The sequence below is a fragment of the Aythya marila genome (assembly GCF_965140915.1).
Source record: "Aythya marila genome assembly, contig: HAP1_HAP1_SCAFFOLD_154, whole genome shotgun sequence".
NCBI classification, from domain to species: domain Eukaryota; kingdom Metazoa; phylum Chordata; class Aves; order Anseriformes; family Anatidae; genus Aythya; species Aythya marila.
In genome coordinates this window covers 1,974,310-1,999,657 of record NW_028137218.1, presented here as the reverse complement: position 1 = coordinate 1,999,657, position 25,348 = coordinate 1,974,310, and the positions used below count along the sequence as shown (strand labels likewise).

The 25,348-nt window shown below is 48.7% G+C and overlaps 1 protein-coding gene across 1 annotated transcript in view; it reads right to left on the bottom strand.

Moving 5' to 3' along the window:
* Positions 1–20,963, bottom strand: part of LOC309891107 (antigen WC1.1-like) — a gene marked incomplete at both ends in the record, with an annotated part of 57,891 nt that extends 36,928 nt beyond the window's left edge. Inside the window, one exon of the mRNA XM_082785489.1 lies at positions 20,846–20,963. Within this exon, the coding sequence (XP_082641615.1) occupies positions 20,846–20,963 (118 nt within the window). The remainder of the gene's footprint in view (positions 1–20,845) is intronic.
* Between the last annotated feature and the right edge of the window lie 4,385 nt (positions 20,964–25,348).

The window sequence follows — 25,348 nt, the reverse complement described above, 5'->3', positions numbered from 1 at the left end:
AATAACAAAAGCAAACAGGTTCATAAATTTAAGGAGTATTTTCTGAAGACTTGATAAATTGACTAGAATGAGGGGGAGACTGGGACACAATGCATCTGTGGTTCAAGAATTAAATTGCCAGTGCAGGGCCCAGAGGCAGACAGGATTCAAACAGAATTGTTCTTTATGGACACGAATTGTTAAAACATTCCTCACAATCACTTTCCACATGGCTTACTTCAGCTCCTGATTCCTCATGCTGTAGATGAGGGGGTTCACTGCTGGAGGCACCACCGAGTACAGAACTGCCAGAAAAAGATTCAGGGAGGAGGAGGACATAGAGGGGGGTTTCAGGTAGGCAAAAAAGGCAGTGCTGAGAAACAGGGAGGCAACAGCCAGGTGAGGGAGGCATGTGGAAAAGGCTTTGGGTCGTCCCTGCTGTGAGGGGATCCTCAGCATGGCCCTGAAGATCTGCATGTAAGAAAGCACAAGGAAAACAAAACACCCAAAGGCTCAACACACACTAGGCACAAGAAGCCCAACTTCTCTGAAGTAGGCATTTGAGCAGGAGATCTTGAGGATCTGGGGAATTTCACAGAAGAACTGGTCCAAGGCATTGCCTTGGCAGAGGGGGAAGGAAAAGCTATTGGCAGTGTGCAACACAGCATAGAGAAAGCCACTGCCCCAGGCAGCCATGTACACACGATTTCTGCTGTCCATTATTGTCCCGTAGTTTCAGCTGAGTCAAACCAGGCATCTCATATTTTGTTTGCAGTTCAGAGGCTCGAAGGGGGCTTAGCTGCCTCCCCGTGCCTCACAGAATCCCACTGGAGTTGGGATTCCTCTTGCCTTGGTTCAGGTGGGCACAAACCAGGCAGCATGTAAGCTGCTTGTCTCAGCTCTCAGCACTTTGAATGGAGAAAGAGACCAAGAGGGAGCTGTTCAGAGGCAGACACCAGGTGATATTGGAGATGGCAGAGTGACATCTGAGTGACATTTGAAGTGCCTAATTCCTCTGGGCCATAAACAGAGATTTTATTATTGCATGTACAATATAATATAACTGTAGCCATTGCTCAATAGCAATGAATAAATAAAATAAAAATAAAATAATAAATAAATAAATAAAATAAATAAAAAAGAAATAAAAGAAATAAAAGGCATGCTGTGACCTGGTTGCCATCACTGGAACGTGGTGGGACCACTCCCATGACCGGAGTGCTGCAATGACTGGTTATGGGCTCTTCAGAAGAGACAGACAGGACAGAAGGGGTGGTGGTGTGGCTCTCTATATTAGGGAGTGTTTTAATGTTGCAGAACTTCAATCTTGGAATGATATTGTTGAGTCCCTGTGGGTCAGGGACAGAGGGAAGGCCAACAAGGCAGGCATCCTGGTGGGGATATCTTATTGACCGCCAAACCAGGATGAGGAGACAGATGAGGCGTTCTACAAGCAGACTTTGAGCTGGTCAGGACACTGGTTGGAAGAGTGCCTTGGGAGGCAGTTCTGAAAGGCAGAGGGGTCCAGAAAGGTTGAGCACTCTTCAAGAAGGAAATCTTCAAGGCTCAGGAGCAGACTTTCCATCCCCACGTGCCCAAAGGTGAGCCAGCATGGAAGAAGACTGGCCTGGCTGAACAGAGAGTTGTGGCTAGAGCTTAGGAAGAAAAAGAGGGTTTAGGACCTTTGGAAAAGAGGGTAGGCCACTCAGGAAGACTATAAGGATGTCATGAGGCTGTGCAGGGACAAAATTAGAAAGGCCAAAGCTCATCTGGCACTCACTCTCGCTACTGCTGTTAAAGATAACAAAATGTTTTTATACATACAGAAACACAAAAAGGAGGACTAAAGAGAATCTTCATCCTTTACTGGATACAGGAGGAAACTTAGTGACAAGAGATGAAGAAAAGGCTGAGGTGCTTAATACCATCTTTGCCTCAGTCTTTAGCGGCAAGACCAGTTGTTCTCTGGGTACCCATCCCCCTGATTGGTGGAAGGGATGGGGAGCAGAATGTGGCCCTCATATTCCATGAGGACATGGTTGGAGACCTGCTACAGCACTTAGATGTACACAAGTCAGTAGGGCTGGATGGGATCCACCTGAGGCATCCCACCCATCATCCTCCTGTAGCGAGGTGGGCATTGGTCTATTCTCCCACGTGCCCTTTTATAGGACAAGGGAGAATAGGCTAAACTTGTTCCAGAGGAGTTTTAGGTTGGATTTTGGTAAACACTTCTTTACAACGAAGGCAGGAGGAGCCTGGCCAGGAGAGTTGTAAGATTTGGGGGAGGAAAGAGGAGCTTGGACAGCAGAAGCTAGCTATTTTGAAGAGGTAAGAATATTCAGGTAATGTTGATCCCACCATAAAGCTGACTTGAAGCAGCCATGTGAGGCCCTTACCCTATTTTAACCTCTTACATTAATACCTAAATCTAAATGCCACTCCACACCCTGACAGGAATCCACCGCTCTAATTTTTGACCACAATATCCCCTGAAGCCAAAATTAGTCCATAACCCCTTTCCATTACCTTTCCTCTCTTGCTCACCCTCATCCCTGCCCTTAACAATACCACTAAAATGCTCTATTTATCCCTAGTCTTCTTGCAGACCTAAACAAAACCTTCAATCAAACAACTTGCCCATACCCTAACCACAGACCTGACACCACAAGCAGAACACCAAACACTCCCACTAAACATCTGCTTAATCTCTCACCCAGAAAGGTTTGCCATAGTCCCTAATGCCATAACATGAACAACTAACTTCCAAAGCCTGTCTTCCTGTGCATTAACCTGCTCACCTTTAACCCTTTTCCTAACCCTTAACATAGGTTCTTGTTCTCTTGGGGCAGGTCAGGAACCATGAGATTGCTGTGCAGTCACATTGCATTCAAAGATGAACGTGAGGGGCCATGGATTTGATCAGCTTGTAGGCCACAAAGAGGAGATGGGTGGGAATGCTCTGATGAGCTCAGTTCTGCCTCAGGATCTCCCAAACCAGCAGGAGGAACTGGCCTGTGAAAGGGACAGTGAGGTCACTTCTGTCTGAAGTATCTGAAAGGTTACACTTATACCTTGGATCTGTACTTTTTGGCTGACATCTGACAGTGGTCCTGGAAGGCCAGCAGAAGGCACGTGTTTGGCATGCTGACTGTGGGATCCCCTCTGCCTACATACCTAGGAGGACCCAGACAGAAAGAAGGCCTGAATGTGGGTTGTCCTGTCCCTTCTGTTTGAGTACACAACTGGACAGCAGGAGGCACAAGGCTTGGGTATGTCTAAACAAGAAGCTGCAAGGCCAGCAGCAGGCCCATGGCTTGGAAGATGCTCGTGAGGTGACATCTGTCTGGTTGGCTGACAGGCCGCAAGAAGGCCAATGGGTTGGGATGCCTACTTTAGGACTGGTTTCCACCCAGGTGGAACTTTCTTTATTAGTAGGAAAGAGCAGGAGAGAAAAACCTGCCAGAAAATGCACCTTGGAAGGTTGGCATTGGCCATGAAGAAGACAAAATGTCCCAAAAAAAAGAGTTGTACTGTGGTGCTAGAGGTCACCCAAAGAGTGTCTTTGATCAGACACTTTGATCAGTTTTGTGTTTCAAGGAACATCTGCTGAGGGTTAATGAGACATTGGTGAAACCACGGAAATGCCAGGATGAGAGCAAGGTGGTGAACAGAGAAGGGTGTCTGCAGATTTGAAGGAAATAGGGCAAAGTGTGGGGCAACATAGGAAAGTCTGGAGAGGACAAAGTGGTGGGCACTGGCAAGAACAGAAGGCCCCAGCAGCCCTGACTTCTTTGTCCCCTTGGATAGAGCTTCTGAGGAGATGAAATACCATCATTGCAAGGGGGCACATTGCTTTCTTGAGACCCTGTGCACAGGCAGGGAGGTGTCATACCACTGTTCTTCTTATGGCATCACACTGCCCACCACACCCCATAAACCCCAAGCAAGAGCCCAGAGCCAGACACGGGAGTGCAGGACATTCCCTTCTAGTGGCTGGAATCACGACCTGGCCCTTTTACTTCAGCACAATAAACCCAGACTTTTCTCAGCACAGTGCTTTGCCTATCTGTAATCATGGCCTCCAATTATCTGTCCTAACAAGTCCCTGAGGAGAATCTCCTGGTAACAGCCCTCAGTGGGGCCCATTAATACACCAAGTCACTTCAACTTTTCCTTCTGACTTTATGTTCTCAAGTAGTTGCATCATTCTCCTCTCAGTACCTGATGTTCACAGACTGAGCACTAAAATCCACCATGGAACTCATTAAAATGCAGAAACACCTAAGGAACCATATGTCTTCCATAGTTTTATTCAAGTCTTCAAGACTTGGACAACTAATTGGGGAGCTTTCATAGTGTAGTTGAGGAGGAAGATTTCAAAAAGCACCTAATAAAAGTCTCTTCTCATTTTAAAGGATGAATTTTGTTGCATTTCAGTTTTGAGCATCTTTCTTCAATTGATATTAACCCAGGGCTTCCCCTATGGAGACGTCCATAGGGAGGAAAAGCAGAGTCTTGAGGCCTGACAGTGCATGGACAACCTTGCTCCTCACCACCCCAACCCTGACACTTCTCTCATTGGCCACCTGGTGCTTGTATCACTTTCCCTTACACCACACTTCTGCACTGAAGTCTGCAGCTGGCTGTTACAGCCCCCTTGCACCAGCTCCCACCTGCTTTCCTTAGAGACCTGTCTACATACAGAAGGGTTTTTCCTTATTTTAAAACAAACAACAAGAAAACATGCAGCAATTTTCCAAACAGCAAAGCAAGCTCCTCATCTTGTATGTCTCCAGTCAGATTTATAGGTATTAAGATTAGTATGATTCCTTATGATCTTAATTCCATGATAAATGATGAGGAGCTTGCTACAGAAACCATTAGGCAGACTGCTAATCGATGGGCAACCTTGAACTCAGTGAAGCTCAAAGCAGCAACTGGGTCAGTGAGAGCGGTCTGAATGATCAAAGAGTAAGGGGAGGACAAAGCAGGAGAACCATGGGAAGTGCATAGGTCCAGACAGGCATCTGGAAAGGGGACATTCAACAGGGATTGTTTATTCGAGATGGGTGAAAATACCTGGAAGATGAGGGTGTACACCATGATGGAGAAAGCGATGCCAATGCAAGTACAGGTGAACATCAGTATTTCTTCTCCTATGATGAATATAGATCCTGAAAATTCACCTGAAGGATGTAGATCCTTTGGGGCCAGCCATGGCTCTGGAAATGGAGGTCCATGAAGCTGTAGGACTCCTGGTCTCTTGCCTGGGAGATCCCCAGCACAGAGTGCCTGTGTCCCACAGGTCCAGCCCCAGTCCCCAGGCCAGCACAAGAGACCTGGCCCAGTGTCGTGGTTTAACCCGGCTGGCAGCTAAACACCACGCAGCCGTTCGCTCACCCTCCCCCCTCCCTCTCTGGGACGGGGGAGAGAAATGGAAAGTGAAGCCCGTGAGTTGAGATAAAGACAGTTTAATAAGACAGGAAAATAATAATAATAATAATAATAATAATACAATGATGATAATAGTACTACTAATAATAATATGTACAAACAAGTGATGCACAATGCAATTGCTCACCACCCGCTGACCGATGCCCAGCTTAACCCCGAGCAGTCCGGCCCCCTCCCCCCGGCTAGCCACCCCTATATATTGTTTAGCATGACGTCAGATGGTATGGAATACCCCTTTGGCTAGTTCGGGTCACCTGTCCTGGGTCTGTCCCCTCCCAGCTCTTACTGCACCCCCAGCCTGCCTGTTGGCAGGACAGAGCAAAAGTCTGAGGTGTCCTTGGCTTGGTATAAGCACTGCTCTGCAACAATTAAAACATCGAGGTGTTATCAGCACTCTTCTCATTCTAAGCCAAAACACAGCATTCCACCAGCTACTAGGAAGAAAATTAATTCTGTTCTAACTGAAACCAGGACATCTATCCACCCCTTATTCCATACCATTTATGTCATGCTCAGGTTACACTCTTTTCCATACATTCTAATTAGTCACCTATAGTAGTCATAGTAGTGATAACATACAGTATTATATAGCAATTAACATGGTACAATTCAGTTCATGGGCTATTCTCACCCAGTATTAAATCTCCTTGAGGTACACACCGGACCTCTCCGTTCTTTTGCATCACCCACCAAGTGTATCCAGGTCCCTGAGCGAAAACAATTCCACGAATGGGTTTGCCTTTTCCTGAGGCAGGAGTAGCCCAGACTGTTTTACCCAGCATATTTTTTACATGCACTACAGGAACTTTATCCCCATCTACAGTACGTAACAGGTTTGATTGGGCAGGTCCAGCTCGGTTGGCAGATCCCCTAGTATTGACTAGCCAGGTGGCCTTTGCCAAATGCGTATCCCAGTTTTTGAATGTCCCAGCGCCCATTGCTTTCAATGTAGTCTTTAACAGTCCATTGTATCGTTCAACTTTCCCGGAGGCTGGTGCATGATAGGGGATGTGATACACCCACTCAATACCATGTTCTTTGGCCCAAGTGTCTATAAGGTTGTTTCGGAAATGAGTTCCATTGTCTGACTCTATTCTTTCTGGGGTACCATGTCGCCATAGGACTTGCTTTTCAAGGCCCAGGATAGTGTTCCGGGCGGTGGCATGAGGCACAGGGTATGTTTCCAGCCATCCGGTGGTTGCCTCCACCATTGTAAGTACGTGGCGCTTGCCATTGCGAGTTTGAGGGAGTGTGATGTAATCAATCTGCCAGGCCTCTCCATATTTATATTTCAGCCATCGTCCTCCATACCAAAGAGGCTTTGACCGTTTGGCTTGCTTGATTGCAGCACATGTTTCACAGTCATGAATAACCTGTGCTATAGCGTCCATGGTCAGGTCCACCCCTCGGTCACGAGCCCATCTGTATGTTGCATCTCTACCTTGATGGCCTGAGGTGTCATGGGCCCATCGGGCTATAAATAATTCACCTTTATGCTGCCAATCCAGATCCACCTGAGCTACTTCAATCTTAGCAGCCTGATCCACCTGCTGGTTGTTTTGATGTTCTTCAGTAGCCCGATTCTTGGGCACATGAGCATCTACGTGACGTACTTTCACAGCCAGGTTCTCTACCCGAGCAGCAATATCTTGCCACAATGCAGCAGCCCAGATGGGTTTGCCCCTACGCTGCCAGTTGTTTTGCTTCCATTGCTGTAACCATCCCCACAGGGCATTTGCTACCATCCATGAATCGGTGTAGAGATAGAGAACTGGCCATTTTTCTCGTTCAGCAATGTCTAAAGCCAGCTGAATGGCCTTCACTTCTGCAAACTGACTCGATTCACCTTCTCCCTCAGCAGCTTCTGCAACTCGTCGTGTAGGACTCCATACAGCAGCCTTCCATCTTCGATGCTTCCCCACAATACGACAGGACCCATCAGTGAACAGGGCATATTTCTTTTCATTTTCTGGTAACTGGTTGTACAGTGGGGCTTCTTCAGCACGACCCACCTCCTCCTCTGATGATATCCCAAAGTATTTACCTTCTGGCCAGTCCATAATCACTTCCAATATTCCTGGGCGACTGGGGTTTCCTATTCGAGCCTGCTGAGTAATTAGTGCAATCCACTTGCTCCATGTAGCATCAGTTGCATGATGCGTAGAAGAGACCCTTCCCTTGAACATCCAGCCTAGTACCGGCAATCGGGGTGCTAGGAGGAGCTGCGCTTCAGTACCGACCACCTCCGAAGCAGATCGAACTCCTTCATATGCTGCCAGTATCTCCTTTTCAGTTGGAGTATAGCGGGCCTCAGACCCTCTGTATCCCCGGCTCCAAAACCCCAGGGGCCGACCTCGAGTTTCCCCAGGTTCTTTCTGCCAGAGGCTCCAGGTGGGGCCGTTCTCCCCGGCTGCAGTGTAGAGCACATTCTTTACATCTGGTCCTGTTCGAACTGGCCCAAGGGCTACTGCATGGACTATTTCCTGCTTAATTTGTTCAAAGGCTTGTCGTTGTTCAGGGCCCCATTCAAACTCATTCTTCTTACGGGTTACTTGGTAGAGCGGGTTTACAATCAGACTGTAATTTGGGATGTGCATTCTCCAAAACCCCACAACACCTAGGAAAGTCTGTGTTTCTTTTTTGTTAGTTGGTGGAGACATAGCTGTTATTTTGTTGATCACATCCATTGGGATTTGACGACGTCCATCTTGCCATTTTATTCCTAAAAACTGGATCTCTCGTGCAGGTCCTTTGACTTTGTTTTGTTTTATGGCAAAACCAGCTTTCAGAAGGATTTGGACTATTTTCTTCCCTTTCTCGAAAACTTCCTCTGCTGTGTCACCCCACACAATAATGTCATCGATGTACTGCAGGTGTTCAGGAGCTTCCCCCTGCTCCAGTGCAGACTGGATCAGCCCATGGCAAATGGTAGGGCTGTGTTTCCACCCCTGGGGCAGTCGATTCCAAGTATATTGGACTCCCCTCCAAGTGAAAGCAAACTGTGGCCTGCACTCTGCTGCTAGAGGGATGGAGAAAAATGCATTAGCGATATCAATTGTGGCGTACCACTTGGCTGCCTTCGATTCAAGTTCGTACTGAAGTTCCAGCATGTCCGGCACTGCAGCACTCAGTGGTGGCGTCACTTCGTTCAGGCCACGATAGTCCACTGTTAGTCTCCACTCGCCATTAGACTTTCGCACTGGCCATATGGGACTATTGAAAGGTGAATGAGTCTTGCTAATCACTCCTTGGCTCTCCAATTGACGAATTAGCTTATGGATGGGAATCAGGGAGTCCCGGTTAGTGCGATATTGCCGCCGGTGCACAGTTGTGGTAGCGATTGGCACTTGCTGTTCTTCGACCCTCAGCAACCCCACAACAGAGGGGTCCTCTGAGAGACCAGGTAAGGTAGATAATTGTTTAATGCCCTCTGTCTCTAAGGCAGCTATACCAAAAGCCCACCGGAACCCTTTTGGGTCCTTGCAATATCCTCTTCTGAGATAGTCTATGCCAAGGATACATGGAGCATCCGGGCCAGTCACAATACGGTGCTTTTCCCACTCATTCCCAGTCAGACTCACTTCAGCCTCCAATACAGTCAACTGCTGAGATCCCCCTGTCACTCCACAAATATAGATGGGCTCTGGTCCTTTATAGCTCGATGGCATTATAGTGCATTGTGCACCGGTGTCTACTAAAGCCTTATACTTCTGTGCGTCTGATGTGCCAGGCCATCGAATCCACACAGTCCAATAAACTCGATTATCCCTTTCCTCCCCCTGGCTGGAGGCAGGGCCTCCCTAATCCTGGTCGGAATCTTCTTCGTTTCTGTGTTTGAAGGACTGTCTGCTGGAAGTTGGAGCAGCAAACTTTTCAGAGAATCCCTTCTTCCTGATTGTTTTCTTTTGCAACTCACGTACCCGTGCCTCTAGGGTCGCGGTAGATTTTCCATCCCATTTTCTCATGTCCTCTCCATGGTCTCGTAAGTAAAACCACAGGGTAGCACGGGGTGAGTACCCACCATATCGTCTTCCTTGTGTGGATGAACGACTACCCCTGATAGCTGAGACACTGCTCTGTACAGGTATGGAGGAGAATAATCTCTCTTCAAGTTGGTGAACCTTTTCAGAAAGTTTCTCCACAGTGTTCTCTTTTGGTTGGTGGACACTGGTTGGTTCAGGTGGGGATGAAGATAGATTCTCTTTAAGTTGGTGGAACTCTTCAGAAAGTTTCTCCACAGCTGAGACGCAGGCCTGTAAGGAAGAGGAGAGACTTTCTTCGTACTGCCGGAGTTGTTTAGCCACTTCATCCACTGTGGGTTCCTCATCCTCTTTCCAGGCCATTATTGCCAATGAGCTGGCATATGATGATGGTGCACTCCGTACAAACTTCCGCCACAGGGGTCGCGTACACCTGACTTCATCTGGATCTTTGGATGTTTGTCTGAGGTCTGGATCCTCATAAATCACTTCCCGTATGGCTAATTCCCTCAGATACTGGATTCCCTTCTCCATAGTGGTCCACTTGCCTGGTAGACATAAAAGTTCTTCCTTGAAGGGATACCTTTCCCTCACAGCTGAGAGGAGACGCCTCCAGAGGCTGTGAGATTGTGCTCCATCTGCAATTGCTTTGTCAATGCCTGCATCTCTAGCAAGGGATCCCAGTCGCTTGGCTTCCCTGCCATCTAATTCCACACAATTGGCTCCAGTGTCCCAGCATCGGAGCAGCCAGGTGACAAGCTGCTCACCTATACAGCGACCAAAATCTTTTCGCACATCTCATAACTCACACTCGTTTAGGCTTCGGGTAGTTACTGTTGATTTTTCGGCATCCTCATCTTCCTCCTCCTGAACCCTTGATGGCCCAGCGTCGTCGTCGTCTCCGTCGTCTCTATACCTAGATTTGGCAGAAGATTCTCTGCGTTCTAAACGACCTGAATCTCTATACCATTTTTTCACCTTCTCTACAGGGGCAGCTTGCACTGCTACTGCTCGTTTCTCTGACCTTGTTATAGGGTCTGCCACAGAGGTTGGAATACCCTCTGCAGGGTCAACTTGCACTGCTACAGCTCGTTTCTCTGACCCAGCTACAGGAGCTGGAGCGGCTGCAGGAGCTGAAGCAGCTGCAGGAACCGGAGCTGGAGCAGCTGCAGGAGCTGGAACTGGTGCGGCTGCAGGAACCGGAGCTGGAGCAGCTGCAGGAGCTGGAACTGGTGCGGCTGCAGGAGCTTGAACTGGAGCAGCTGCAGGAGCTGGGACTGGAGCAGCTGCAGGAACCAGAGCTGGAGCGGCTGCAGGAACTGGAGCTGGAGCGGCTGCAGGAACTGGGACTGGGGCGGCTTCAGGAGCTGGGACTGGGGCGGCTTCAGGAACTGGGACTGGAGTGGCTTCAGGAGCTGGGACTGGAGTGGCTTCAGGAGCTGGGACTGGAGCGGCTGCAGGAGCTGGGACTGGAGCGGCTGCAGGAACTGGGACTGGAGTGGCTGCAGGAGCTGGGATTGGAGCATCTGCAGAAGCTGGGACTGGAGCGGCTGCAGAGTCCACCGTAGGGGTCACAGTGGCCGTTGGATCTGTCACTAAGTTGATAGCAGTATCTATGGCAGCTCGATAGGCGTAAGCCAGGCCCCAGCATGTTACAATGATTTGTGTTACTTTGGAACTTCCCGAATCGCGACACCTTTTATTCAAGCATTCTGCCAGTTTTTGAGGATTTTGCACTTGTTCAGGGGTGAATTTCCAAAACACTGGGGGTGCCAACTGGTCTAGATGCCTGCCCATATCCTCCCATACTCCCTGCCACCCACAACTATACTGCCTCCGGGCAGATCTCCGGATGAGCTTCCTAAGTAGTTGTTTAACTTTGAGCAGAACCTGAAGTGCATTCAGGAGGCAGAACAACAGGACTATGCTGGTCTGAGTATCCCAAGGATATTCAATATCTTGGAGAGCTATTGTAATAAACTCGGAGGATAAGAGGGTGGTGAAGGAGGAAGGGAGAGTGATCAAGGAGGGTACAGGGGTGGTGAAGGAGAAAGGGAGAGTGATCAAGTAAGAAAAATTATCTTCCCCTTTCCCCTCCACAGATTGACTCCCTAATGAAAAAAGGCAACAGATACAATTGCTAATAGTTTCCAAAATACAGTTTCCAAAGTATAGAATCGAAGATGTTACTGAGTACAAATACCAGGTTAGAGTCATGGCCAGATATTTCATCATCTCATAAGCCACTGATACAACACACAGTACCATAATGGTCTGAAACCAGGGCACAGGGCAGCTCCAGATTCCCCTCCAGGATGACATTTGCCATCAGTCCCAGCACATCTGGGACACTCCCAGGCCAGTAAAAGGCCAGCTACTATTTGCTAGGCTATGTGCAACCAAGAAGACATCTCACAGTCTTTCAGTGATCTCTAGGGGACTCTGATCCATGGTGAAGCCCAGAAAAGTAACAGGCCTGTCCAGAGAAGGTGTCCTGGGTTGTATTTCTGACACTATCTTTGGAAGACGAGCGCAGAAATGTGGCAGAGATGCCACTGTGGAGACATCAGGACTGTCACCAAAGTACACGAGATCTGAGGGCTAAGAGAAATGCAAAGGAACAAGAGAACAAAGTGGAAGCCAAAAGAGAGCAGCAGGGAAACAGCCATTTCCTGCTGCTGGCCATGGCCATGGCTCCAGGGAAGCAGCAGCCCCGACCTGCAGGCCGCAGAGAGGCAGAGCCCAGTGGGCAGTGAGGGACAGCCCCAAAGGCCACTGGGGCTGCTCCTCCATGTGGCAGCTGGGCTCTCGGTCTGAGCTCTTCGTGCATGCTGGGGCTGCTCCCCCAGGTGCAGAAGAGATAGGAGGAGATGGGACATGAGACCAGTAAAATTCTGCTCTCTTCTTTATTGTCATTATCTGCACAAGAAGCCCAGTTCTATAAGTACATTAGAGCATTGGGTCAAAACTTAAAAAACAAACAAAAACAACAACAACAACAACAACAAAAAACATAGGAGACACTAAGAATAAAAGTCAAATTCACCAGCTTTAGACAGTATTAATAAATAAATAAAATTAAAGACAATTGTCCTAACAGTTTATTTCAGAAAACATCAGTGTCCTGAAATGATTGTAGGCACATGATTAATGTAGAAGAAGAATGTCTGGAAAGACTTGCTTGAAGCATGTATTCAAAGAGTTTCCTCACTGCATCCCTGAGCTCCTGGTTCCTTATGAAGCAGATGAGGGAGGTCACTGCTGGAGGCACCACTGAGTACTGAACCACCAGCAAAAGATTCAGGGATGAGTACAGAACTGTCACCAGCAGGTCCGTGGATGGGGTGGAGAAAGAAGGGAACTTCAGGTAGGCAAACGAGCCAGTGCTCACAAACAGGGGGACCAGAGCCAGGTGAGGGAGGCACGTGGAAATGGACAGTGGCAGTGTCCACCCTGTTGGTCCTCCCAGTGTCTCCTAGGAGGCCAGCACATCCCAGACCCTCCCCAGCTCTCCACACCTGCCTCTAGTCTCCCCAGCTAAGCCCAGCCCAGCCTGGCCCAGCAGAGCAGCCTAGGCTGGGATGGCAACAAAGCAGCAAATGGAGAAGTGGGGGGTCAGTGCAGTGTCCCTGCTGCTGCCATCTGCAGGAGATACCCCCGTACACTACTCACCAGGGAAGCCTGCAACCACCCAGGCCAGCCTTATTCCCCAGAACAGCACCACACTGCTGGCCCTGGGGCTCCTCAGGCACCACCACTGCACACACACAGCACCCTGCTCTGCTCCCAGGACATCCCATGTCCCACACAGTCTTGTCCCAGGCCAGCACGTCTGGGCTGGCCTGAGCAGCCATTCCTGCAGCCCCTGCCCATGCTGCCCATAGCCCCCCAGCTGACGGTGCTGCTCTGTAGAGCGAGGGGGCTGTGGTGCATGGGGCTGTGGGGGCACTCTGGAGGGCCGTGCTGGTCAGGCTGGGAAGGCAGAGCCAGCTGGATGGGGGCACTGCCACTGACTGCCTCCCACACAAGTGGTTCTTTGGCCATGGAGGGTGCACACAGATAGCTGGCCTCCTTCAGAGTCAGAGACTCACAGAATAGCCAAGATGGAAGAGACCCACAAGGATCATTGCATCCAACTTATTTCCAATGTCATTAGATGTTTTGGGGTGATTCACTGTATTCAGTCTACAAAATGTCAACTGAGGTATGGCAATGCAGCAGACTGCTTTCCCTGTACCTGCTGTGTTCCCTGCAGTTGCAGAGCTCTCCTTTGCCTGTTCCCACCCAGATTTAGCACTATATCTATACTTCAAAAAGTTATCTTTACTTTGCAATATCTGTGGGAGTAGCTTTGGGAGAAGAGCTGAGCCTTCAGGCACTGCCCTCAGCAGATCCTTCTATGCTGCAGATGCTGGTACGGAGCCAGCTGTATTAGAGAAGTGCCCCTGGCCTGTCCCTGCCTGTGGACACAGAACTGCCCCAGAGCAGCACAGTGAGCAAGAGACAAGAGCAATGAGTCCTCGCAGCAACACAAGGGCTCTGTAGGAGAGTACTAGGTGAAAGGGAGAGCAGCTTGGGAAAGAAGAAGCTCTGGGGCTCCTTGGCAGTGCTGCTGTACCAGGACACTTCTTCCCTCCACCCCTGCACACAGCCAAGTGCCCCTGCAGCTTCACTGCAGGTCTCTGAGGGAGGATCTCGGGCAAGCATATCACTGCAGGGTCGTTTTTTTTAATTTAAATACACAGAGAGCCTGCCTCCTTGTTTACACCAAGTCCGGGAGTCACATGGGACATGTAGATACTTAAATGAAAGAATATGAACAAAGATATTTCTTTGTGGACAATAATTTCACAAGCAATATAAAGAAAAATATATACTCAAACAAAATAAAAAACTAACAAACAAACAACAAAAAAACTAACCTGCATCTGGGCCTTTAATGAGTTACATTATGAATGATATGCAGAAAAAGAACTAGACAGTGGGTTCGAGAGCATCCTCTGCAAGTTTGCAGGTGACACTAAACTCAGTGGTGCAGTTGATGCAATAGAAGGGAGGGATGCCATCCAAAGGGATCTGAACTAGCTTGTGAAGTGGGTCCATGAGAAACTGAAGATGTTCAGCAAGTCCAAGTGCAAGGCGTTACACCTGTCTCAGGGCAATCGGACACGAGGACAGACTGGAAGAAGAACACATTGAGAATCATAGAATATCCTGAGTTGGAAGGGACCCTTAAGGATCATCAAGTCCAACTCTTGACACCGCACAGGTGCAGCCCTGCAGAGAAGATTCTTGTTCTCGTGGACATGAACTGTTCAACATGAGCCATCAGTGCGAGCTTGCATCCCAGAAGGCCAACTGCATCCTGGGATTCATCAAAGGATGAGTGGCTAGAAGGTCGAGGGAGGTGATTGTTCCCCTCTACTCTGCTATTGTGAGGCCCCACTTGGAGTACTGAATCCAGGTTTGGCGCCCCAGCACAAGAAGGATGTTGATCTGTTAAAACAGGTCCAGAGGAGGGCCACAAAGATGATCAAGGAGCTGGAGCACCCCTCCTATGAAGGAAGGCTGAGAGAGTTGGGTTGGTTTAGCCTGCAGAAGAGAAGGCTTTAGGGTGAATTCATTGCCTACAAACCACCTGTCTGAGCTGGAGCAAAAGCCCAGTGCAGGGAACGGTGGTTACAAGGGGCTGTCTGTGATGATTGCATCTTCTCAGTAATTAAAGGGGGCATAAGAAAAGATGGAGAAAAACTCTTTGCTCAGTCAAATAATGACAGGACAAGGGGGAATGGTTTTAAACTAAAAGAGCAGAGATTTTGATTAGAGGTTAGAAGGAAATTCTTCACTCAGAGGGCGGTGAGGCACTGTAAGAGGTTGCCCACAGAACTTCTGGATGCCCCATCCTTGGAGGTCTACAAGGCCTGGGTGGATGGGGCCCTGGCAAACTTGATCTAGTGGGTGACATAATTGCCCATGGCGGGGGGGGGGTTGGAACTAGATGATCTTTGAGGTCTCTTCTAAACCAGGCAGTTCTATGTTTCTATGATTCTAAGACAGGCAGTTTATTCCTCCTGAAAAACACTCATTCATCACTTTCCACACCGCATCTTTCAGCTCCTGGTTCCTCATGCTGTAGATGAGGGGGTTCACTGTTGGACTCACCACCGAGTACAGAACTGCCAGCAAAAGATTCAGGGAGGAGGAGGACATGGAGGGAGGCTTCAGGTAGGCAAATATGGCAGTGCTGGTGAAAAGGGAGACTACGGCCAGGTGAGGGAGGCATGTGGAAAAAGCTTTATGTCGGCCCTGCTGTGAGGGGATCCTCAGCACAACCCTGAAGATCTGCACATAGGACAGCACAAGGAAGACAAAACACACAAATAATAAAGAGGCACTAACCACAATAAGCCTAGCCTCTTTGATATAGGCATCAGTGCAGGAGAGCTTGAGGATCCGGGGAATTTCACAGAAGAACTGGTCCAGGGCATTGCCTTGGCAGAGGGGAAGGGAAAAGGTATTGGCAGTGTGAAGCACAGCATAGAGAAAAGTACTGCCCCAGGCAGCTGCTGCCATGTTGACACAAGCTCTGCTGGTCATTATTGTCCCGTAATGCAGGGGTTTGCAGATGGCAATGTAGCGGTCATAAGCCATGATTTTAAGAAGAGAAAACTCTGCTGTGACAAATGTGACAAACATAAAGACCTGGGTAGCACAACTGAAGAAGGAAATGGCCATGGTGTCCCACAGGGAATTGGCCATAGCTTTGGGAACAGTGGTGGAGATGGATCCCAGGTCGATGAGGGCGAGGTTGAGGAGGAAGAAGTACATGGGGGTGTGGAGGCGGTGGTCACAAGCTACGGCGGTGAAGATAAGGCCGTTGCAGAAGAAGGCAGCCAGGTAGATGCCCAGGAAGAGCCCAAAGTGCAGGAGCTGCAGCTCGTGTGTGTCTGCAAATGGCAGGAGGAGGAACTCTATGGGGAAGCTGCTGTTGGACATTTGCTGCTTGTGGGCATAGCAGCCTATTTATGGAGGAATTTAAAGAGGCAAGTTAGATAGTGTTTTCTGAGCAAAACCTAAGCCATATCTCATTGAAACATCCTCAACAAGACACACTTCCTTTCCAGGGAAGAATACATGCTTCTGCCTGGACCTTTTGATTTGGTTGCCTAAGAATGCCTAAGAGATCAGGTTAGTCAACTTTGCTCTCTGGAAGGGTCAGTACTGCCCTGTAGGTACATGATAAAAACCACCGGGGACTGGTGGTGGTCTCTGAGACAGGTACCTGCCCCAGGTAGCAGGCTCTGGGAAGCAGACAGACTCCCCCCTACTCTTCTGGTTGGCCTCCTTCCTCCCACAGCTTCTTCCCGCAGTGTCCTGGGCAGCTCCCCAGGCAGGCTGAGTACTGAGCCTGGCAGGCAGCAGAGGCCCTGCCCCGGCACACAGCCCCTGGGGCACAGCAGGGACCCTGCTCTGCACCACAGCCCTGGCCAGTCCTGCCTGCACGCCGGATGTACAGCCTGCAGCTGGCCCTGTGAGAAGGAACCCTCATGTCCTGTCCGTCTGACAGCTTTGGCAGGTAATCCCTGCTTTGGACCTTGTCATTTTCCTCTTATCCAAAAAAACTCCTCCTGAGTCCTGAGTCCCCCTGAAAGCTCTCATAGGCTGTGGGTTTTTCCAGCAAATCTGGAGATGGCACCAGGAACAACAGCTGTGCTGCCCTGAAGCCAGAGACTTACCCTGTTCAGGGCTGTGAAGATTTCTCCTGCAGAGAGCTCTCAGCATCCCCCCTCCACACTGCCTTTAACATCTCCCTCCCTTCTCTCACTGCCCTTGTCCCCTGCAGGCAGTGCCCCCAGCCCTGCTGCGCTGTGCAGAGGAGCTGCTCCTGGGCAGAGCTGTCTCTCTGCAGTGCTGCCCGCTTGCCAGGAGCTCCCCTTGGGCCCAAGAGCCCGGCCCAGCTCAGCAGCACAGGGAGCTCTTGACAAGTCCCTGGGCCTCCACGGAAATCAACGTTGAATCACACTCAGGCAGTCTTTTGGGATACAACCACTGCTCTAAAGTTTTGATCGGGACTTATTTCCAGTGCTGTCTTTGCTCCTAATTCCATAGAAGATGTTGGCAGGAGAATCATCTATTCTTGTCCCATTATGTGACCAGACATCCTCAACGTGAAAGGCAGGGAGAATACCACCTCTTCCAAGCACTTGGAGATATTGGTGGGATGCTGTGGAGTGTGTGTGGGGGAAGAGATGACACGACTTTTCCACAGAAACTCAAATCTCTCTGTCTACATATGCTATAAAACCACTTGTCAGCCCACAGAGTCAAGAAACATACAATGCTTTGGGTTAAAGGGACCCCAAAGACCATCAAGTTCCAGTCCCCCCTGCCATGGGCAGGAACAAATCCTACTAGTGTTGCTCAAGGTCCCATCCATCCTGGCCCTGGACACTATCAGGGAGGGGGCATCCAACACTTCTCTCAGCAACCTGTTCCAGTCCCTCACCAACCTCCCAGTGAAGATTTTCTTCTTTAGATTTAATGTAAATGTACTGTCTTGTAGTTTAAAGATATTGCCCCTTTCCTAGAGCTACAATCCCTGATAAAGATTCTATCCCTATCTTTCTCCTATTTTTCTCCCCCGGTTCTGTTAAGGAGAGTCAGGAAGACAGTGGCTGCGTTGTGCTTCGCTAACAGCTGGGGATAAACCACAAAACATCTGAGGACACAAACCTGACTGACAATTGATAAAGGAGGCAGTGAGGGAACCAGACATGGTCAATCACACTGACTGAAGATAGCACGGGAGAGAGAGAAAATATTTATTCCAGTGAGATTATCTGATCAGGGATTTGTTGGTCTGGAAACCAATAGAAAAGGGGGAATGCTGGTTAAAGGGTATGAGAAGAGGCTGAAGACACTTGGGTTGTCTAGTCTGGAGAAAAGAAGGCTGAGGGGTGACCTCATTGTCCTCAACATCTTCCTGAGTGGGGGAAGTAGTGAGGGAGGTGATGATCTTTTCTCCTTGGTAACTGACCACAGAAGGTATGGGAATGGCACAAAGCTGCACAAGAGGACGTTCAGATGGGACATCAGGAAAAAATTTTGTACTGTGAGGGTAGTTAAGTGTGGAACAGGCTCCCTAGAGACCTGGCTGATGCCCCATGCCTGTCAGTGTTCAAGAGGCATTTGGAAATTGCCAGAAATTGATCAGGGATTATTTTTTTTCCTATATATATGCCCATAGCTATGTATATTTATATTCATAACTCTGAATATTACTATAGAATCATAGAATATCCCAAGTTAAAAGGGACACATAACGATCATTGAGTCCAACTTCTAGCTCCACATGGGTCTACCCAAATATTTTTATAAACAATGTGGATGTAGGACTAGAAGGTGTTTTGAGCTAATTTGCTGATGATACTAAACTTGGAGGAGTTGTTGACTCCATTGAAGGTGGAAAAGCCTTGCAGAGATAGATTGGAGAGCTGGGCAATCACCAACTGCATGAAGTTTTAAAAGAGAAAGTGCTGAGTCCTGTAGCTGGGATGGGGCAACCCTGGCTATGCTTACAGACTGGGGGACGAGACGCTGGAGAGCAGCCCCACAGAGAGAGATCTGGGGGTTGTGGTTGACAGCAATCTGAATATGAGCCAGTAGTGTGCCCTGGCAGGCAGGAGAACCAACCGTATCCTGGGGTGCATCAAGTATGGCTTTGCTAGTTGGTTGAGGGAAGTGACTGTCCTGCTCTACTCTGCGCTGGTGTGGCCTTGCCTCGAGTACTGTGTGCAGTTCTGGGCACCACAGTACAAAAAGGACATGAAACTATAGAAGAGAGTCCGAAGGAGGACAATGAAGATGGTGAAGGGCCTAGAGGGGAAGATGTATGAGGAGCGGAAGAGGTCACTTGGACTGTTCAGCCTGGGAAAGAAGAGGCTGACGGGAGACCCCATCGTAGTCTACAGCTTCCTCACGAGGGGGAGTGGAGGGGCAGGTGCTGATCTATTCTTTTTAGTGACCAGCAGGACCCGGCACTTGGTCTTCTTAAACTTCATGCAGTTGGTGATCACCCATCTCCCTAATCTGTCCAGATCTCTCTGCAAGGCATTTTCACCCTCAACAGAGTCAACAACTCCTCCCAGTTTAGTATCATAATCAAATTAGCTATAAACACCTTCTAGTCCTACATCCAAATTATTTATACAAACATTTAATTGAACTGGCCCTAAAACGAAGCCTTGAGGGACCCCACTGGTGACTGGCTGCCAACCTGATGCAGAGCCATTTACCACAACCCTTTGAGTGCTACCCGTCAGCCAGTTATTCACCCAAGGTATGATATTTTTGTCCATCTATATGCTGGACATTTTGTCCAGTAGGATCATATGTGAAACTGTGACAAAAGCTTTACTGAAATCCAAAAAGATCACATCAGCTGGTTTCCCTTGATCAATTAGATGGGTGATCTTATCATAAAAGGAAATCAATTTTGTCAAACAGGACCTACCTCTCATGAACCCATGTTGACTGGGACCAATGACTGCATTGTCCCCCAAGCACACTTCATTAGCTACCAGAACAATCTTCTCCGTACTTTTACCAGGCACTGACATGAGACTAACAGGCCTGTAGTTACCAGGGTCTTCTTTCTTGTCCTTCTTGAAACTGGCACGACATTTGCCAACTGGGACCTCTCCACATTCCCACGACTCTTATAATAATTGAGAGAGGCCCTGTGATAATGTCAGCCAGCTCTCTGAGCACTCTGGGATGAATCCCATCCGGACCCATTGTCGTGGTTTAACTCGGCCAGCAGCTAAACACCACACAGCCATTCGCTCACCCTCCCCCTTCCCTCTCTGGGATGGGGGAGAGAAACGAAAAGTGAAGCCCGTGAGTTGAGATAAAGACAGTTTAATAAGACAGGAAAATAATAATAACAACAATAATAATAATAACAATGATGATAATAGTACTACTACTAATAATGTGTACAAACAAGTGATGCACAATGCACCTGCTCACCACCTGCTGACCAATGCCCAGCCTAACCCCGAGCAGTCCCACCCCTTCCCCCTGGCTAGCCACCCCTATATATTGTTTAGCAATACCATCGTCAGATGGTATGGCATACCCCTTTGGCTAGTTTGGGTCACCTGTCCTGGGTCTGTCCCCTCCCAGCTCTTGCTGCACCCCCAGCCTGCCCATTGGCAGGACAGAGCAAGAAGCTGAGATGTCCTTGGCTTAGTATAAGCACTGCTCTGCAACAATTAAAACATCGGGGTGTTATCAGCACTCTTCTCATCCTAAGCCAAAACATAGCATTCTACCAGCTACTAGGAGGAAAATTAACTCTGTCCTAACTGAAACCAGGACACCCATGAACTTAAATGGATCCAGGTGTAGCAGCAAATCACACACACTTTGAGGGTCAGTTGGGCGTTTATCATTCCCACTGTCACAGTTCTCCGGCTCAGGGCACCCAGGGTCCTGAAGCCCATCCTCGGCATTGAAGACGGAGGCAAAGAAGGCATTAAACATCTTTGCTTTTCCTATGTCCTTGTCTGTGAAGTGACCTTCCCCATCAAGTAGAGGATCTATATTTTCTCTGGTCCTCCTTTTTCTATTCATATATTTAAAAGAAAACTTCTTATTGTCACCCACAGATGTGGCCAGCTTCAACTCTAAGTGGGCTTTGGCCACAGGAATCTTCTCCCTACAAACGCGAACAGCATCCCTGTAGTCCTTCCACTTTGCCTGACCTTGCTTCCAACAGCCATACACTTTCTTTTCATCCCTCTGCTCCAGAATAAGATCCCTGGTCAGCCAAGCTGGCCTTCTTCCCCACCTTCTTGACTACCTGTGTTTTTAGGATGCAGTGTTTAAAGACCGACCAGCACTGATGGATGCCGACACCTTCAAAAGCAGTTTCCTAGGGGACCTTGCTAACTAGTCCTCTGAGCAGCCTGAAGTCTGCTCTCCCCATATCCAGGGCTGAAGTTTTGGTAGCAGTTTTCCTCCTGTCACAAAAATTTTAAGCTCAACCACTTCATGGTCACTATGACCAAGACAGCCACCAATTTCCACAGCCCCCACAACACTCTCTGTGTACTCCAGCAACAGATCTAGGAGGGCATCTTTCCTAGTTGTCTCCCTTAACACTTGCACCAAGAAGTTATCATGGCAGTGCTTTAGGAACCTCCTGGACCTGCTTGTGTCAGCCTTGTGATATTTCCACTTGACATCTGACAAGGTTTTGCACTCCATCACTTAGCTTATCACCGGCGGGCCTTATTTTATCCCTTTCCCCCTTCAACTCTGGTTTAAAGCCCTGTCTATCAGCCCCGCTAACTCCTGGGCAAAAATCCTTCTCCCCCTTTGAGAGGGGCGCATCCCATCTGATGCCAGTAGGCCCAGTGTCGCATAGACCTTCCCATGATAGAATCATAGAATCATAGAATCATAGAATATCCTGAGTTGGAAGGGACCCTTAAGGATCATCAAGTCCAACTCTTGACACCGCACAGGTCTACCCAAAAGTTCAGACCATGTGACTAAGTGCACAGTCCAATCTCTTCTTAAATTCAGACAGGCTCGGTGCAGTGACTACGACCCTGGGGAGCCTGTTCCAGTGTGCAACCACCCTCTCTGTGAAGAACCTCTTCCTGCTGTCCTTTCTGGCTCCTGGTTGCTCCCGAGTGGCCTCAGTGCAGGAAAGAGCCTTGCCTGCATCAATGCCCTCTCCGCTACAGAACACATCTGCCCTGGAACCGATCTCCTTATTTGTGATCACAAGTTTGTGATTTCTTTATTCTGGAATGCCTGGTAGAGTTTCTGGGAAGTTTTCAGTAGTATTCTTGTACCAGCTGTACTCCAGGTTCCCTTGGGGAAGAACATTGTTTTGAGAATTACCCCACTCACTGGGTAACCTTGAGAAGCAGGGATTACAAACACCAGAAAGGCCTCAAAACACAGGATTGTCATACATTCTGACTGCACAGTCCAGCCCCTTCTCCCCTGAGTCAGAAGGGGCCTCTAGAGGTGTCCACTACCATCGTCTTCTCTGAGCAGTGATAGCTTTACAGGTAGATGACATTAGCTCTCAGCATCCCCCCCTCCACGCTGCCTTTAACATCTCCTTCCCTTCTCTCAGCCACCCTTGTCCCCTGCAAGCAGTGCCCCCAGCCCTGCTGCTGCGCTGTGCAGAGGAGCTGCTCCTGGGCAGAGCTGTCTCTCTGCAGTGCTGCCCGCTTGCCAGGAGCTCCCCTTGGGCCCAGGAGCCCGGCCCAGCTTAGCAGCATAAGAAGCTCTTGACACGAGGGAACTCCAGGGAAATGATTTTGAATCAGGCTGAAGCAATCCCTGATGTTCCCTCTCTGAGCTGGGGAGAGACACTTACTTCCAGCAGTGTCATTTCTCCTACTGGGAGAAGATTCATCAAAGAATCACCTTGTCTTCTTCCACTTTTAGGCAGGACACCCAGAATGTGATTGGCAGGGATCACATTTTCCCATGCTGAGGGAAGTGATCACAGGGAGTCAATTGATGCATCTCATTCTGAGTTTGATGTCCTAGGCCTGTAAAGGGGGCCAGAACCTTCCTTATGAGACACAAACCCACACAATTTGGGATTTCTTTCACCTCTGCTCAGATATGTAAAAAATAATATAGGCTAAACTCCCACAGTAATTACAGGAGATAGAGAAGAGCAGTGAGTTGTTCAAATGTAAACACCACTTGACATTTGAGGTGCACAAAGGTGTCTGTCTTAGCGGTAATCCTTTAAGTTAGGACTTCAGAGACTGGGAATGTAGGTATTAGAGTTTTGTCAGTGCAGACTGCCTAAAAATGTGGCCTCCCTTTGTGCCTTGTCACTCACCTGGGAGCTGTCCCTTGTCATTTAGCTAAATAATATAAACCTCCCCTTTAACATATCTCTCTCCTCCCCAAAATTGGGAGTAGATTAATGGAGAAGTGGTAATTTAGAGACAGTATTTTCTAAAAGGTGTTTGAGAGCTTAGGCACATGAGTGGACTGCCTGTGGTGTAAATGCCTGAAGTAACTAGGAAAATAAAACTAACATTCCCATTTTTAAGGAAAAGGTACAGCATTGAAGAGGCTTTCAGGGTAGGGCATAACTGCATTACCTGAGCGTTTCCTGGGCTCCCAACCTTAGATGCTATCGCGCTGGGGAAACTTGGTGTGCTAGCTCCAAGGAACAGCACAGAACGTAGAGTGGAGTGGAGACACCACGGCTAGGCTCTGTAATCAGGTGGGGCCTCGATTGTTCTTGTGCACAAAGCTGCACTTTTTGCCACCCTGAGCCAAAGACCTGTCATGTTTTGACAAATGCTGGACCCTAGTGTACTTTTTGCTCATTATAATATCATTATAATACCAAAACACACCTCCATCCCAAAAGCTACCCGCCTCCAAGGTGCGACCACCCCTCACTGAGCATGCGCTCTGAATTTCTCGAAGGCTATTACTTTAAACGGAGACGGGAAAACTTTACACCAATCATAACTAAGATATGCTTGACTAGAGCCACTCAAGCTCCACCTAAAACATAGAAAATAATATAAAATGGCCCAAGAGAGAGGGGATGTTAGGGAAGATACCACCATCAGGGGAGATACCATCCCAAGGAAATACAACATCCTTAGGACCTCCTGACTCCTGGGATCAGTCAACGGGCTGAGCCTCTCTTCCCCCCTCATTGGGACGCCTTTGGGTGACATCTGAATACTTGCTTATAAATCTCTATAGAGTCTTTGATCCTTTTAACGCGTTTATTTCTAGGCTGCGCACCTGTGACACCTGTGACACCTGTAACACCTGTAACATCTATAACATCTATAACACCTGTAACATCTGTAACACCTATAACACCTGTGTATTTCATACATACTAGCTTGCTTTTGCGGACAGTCACTATCGCCGGCAATCCAAAAGGACCTGATTATCTGTTGCTGTAATAAACCATACTTGATTGCATTGTGATAACTCTCATTGAGTGCAACGAGGGTGAGCGTGGTTATCCGTGATACTGCAGTGTTCTGAATCTAACCAGACCCCCAGACAGTTAATGCATTTTTGGTGAATGTCCGAATGGACCCCCAGATGGTTAATGCGTTTTTGGTGAATGTCTGAACAGACCCCCAGACGGTTAATGCGTTTTTGGTGAATGTCTGTCTGGACCCCCAGACGGTTAATGTGTTTTTGGTTAATGTCCGACTGGTTCAGTACCCTGAATCTGACCGGGCCCGTAACGGTTAATCAGCTACACCCCTTAACTCGACACCCACGCCAGGTGAGATTTGGGGTTAGGAGTAAGAGTAGTGGATTCCTTGCAGAGAGAGGGATAGCATTTAGATGTAGTGGTAAGGCTTACAGTTACTGCTTAGAAATATTGCCAGGGCTTGACGTGGATGTTTTCCTAGTAAGTGTTGCAGCAGCACAGCCTTGCCTGAACCCCTCTCACCTCTTCCAGATCTTTCCTTTCTGTTAGCCAAGTCCCTCTTCTCTCCCCCAAATTTCCCACCTTTATTCACCCAGATTTCCCCTGGCCTCCCCAAAGGAGTCACCCTGTTGGGGGCAGCTTCCTGAAAGCCTTTGTGACCTCAGAGGCTCTGCCTCCCTGCTGTTGTCCAGACAGGGGCTGGGACAGAAGTGACCTCACAGCCAGCATCCAAAGGGTCACAAGGAGCTGTTGTGCTCAGGAAGCCTCTTTCTAGCCCACCCAGGAGCACCAGATGCATGTCCTGCACAATCCCTCGGGTACTCTGCCTGCCAACCAGCTCATGCTTCAGAAGGTCTTCTACATGTCCAGACTCACGTTTCCTCATGCAGCCTTTAGCAACTCCATTGCATCCTAAAGGAAATGCCCACCCATGTGTGAAAAGTGATTCAAGAACTTTATATAT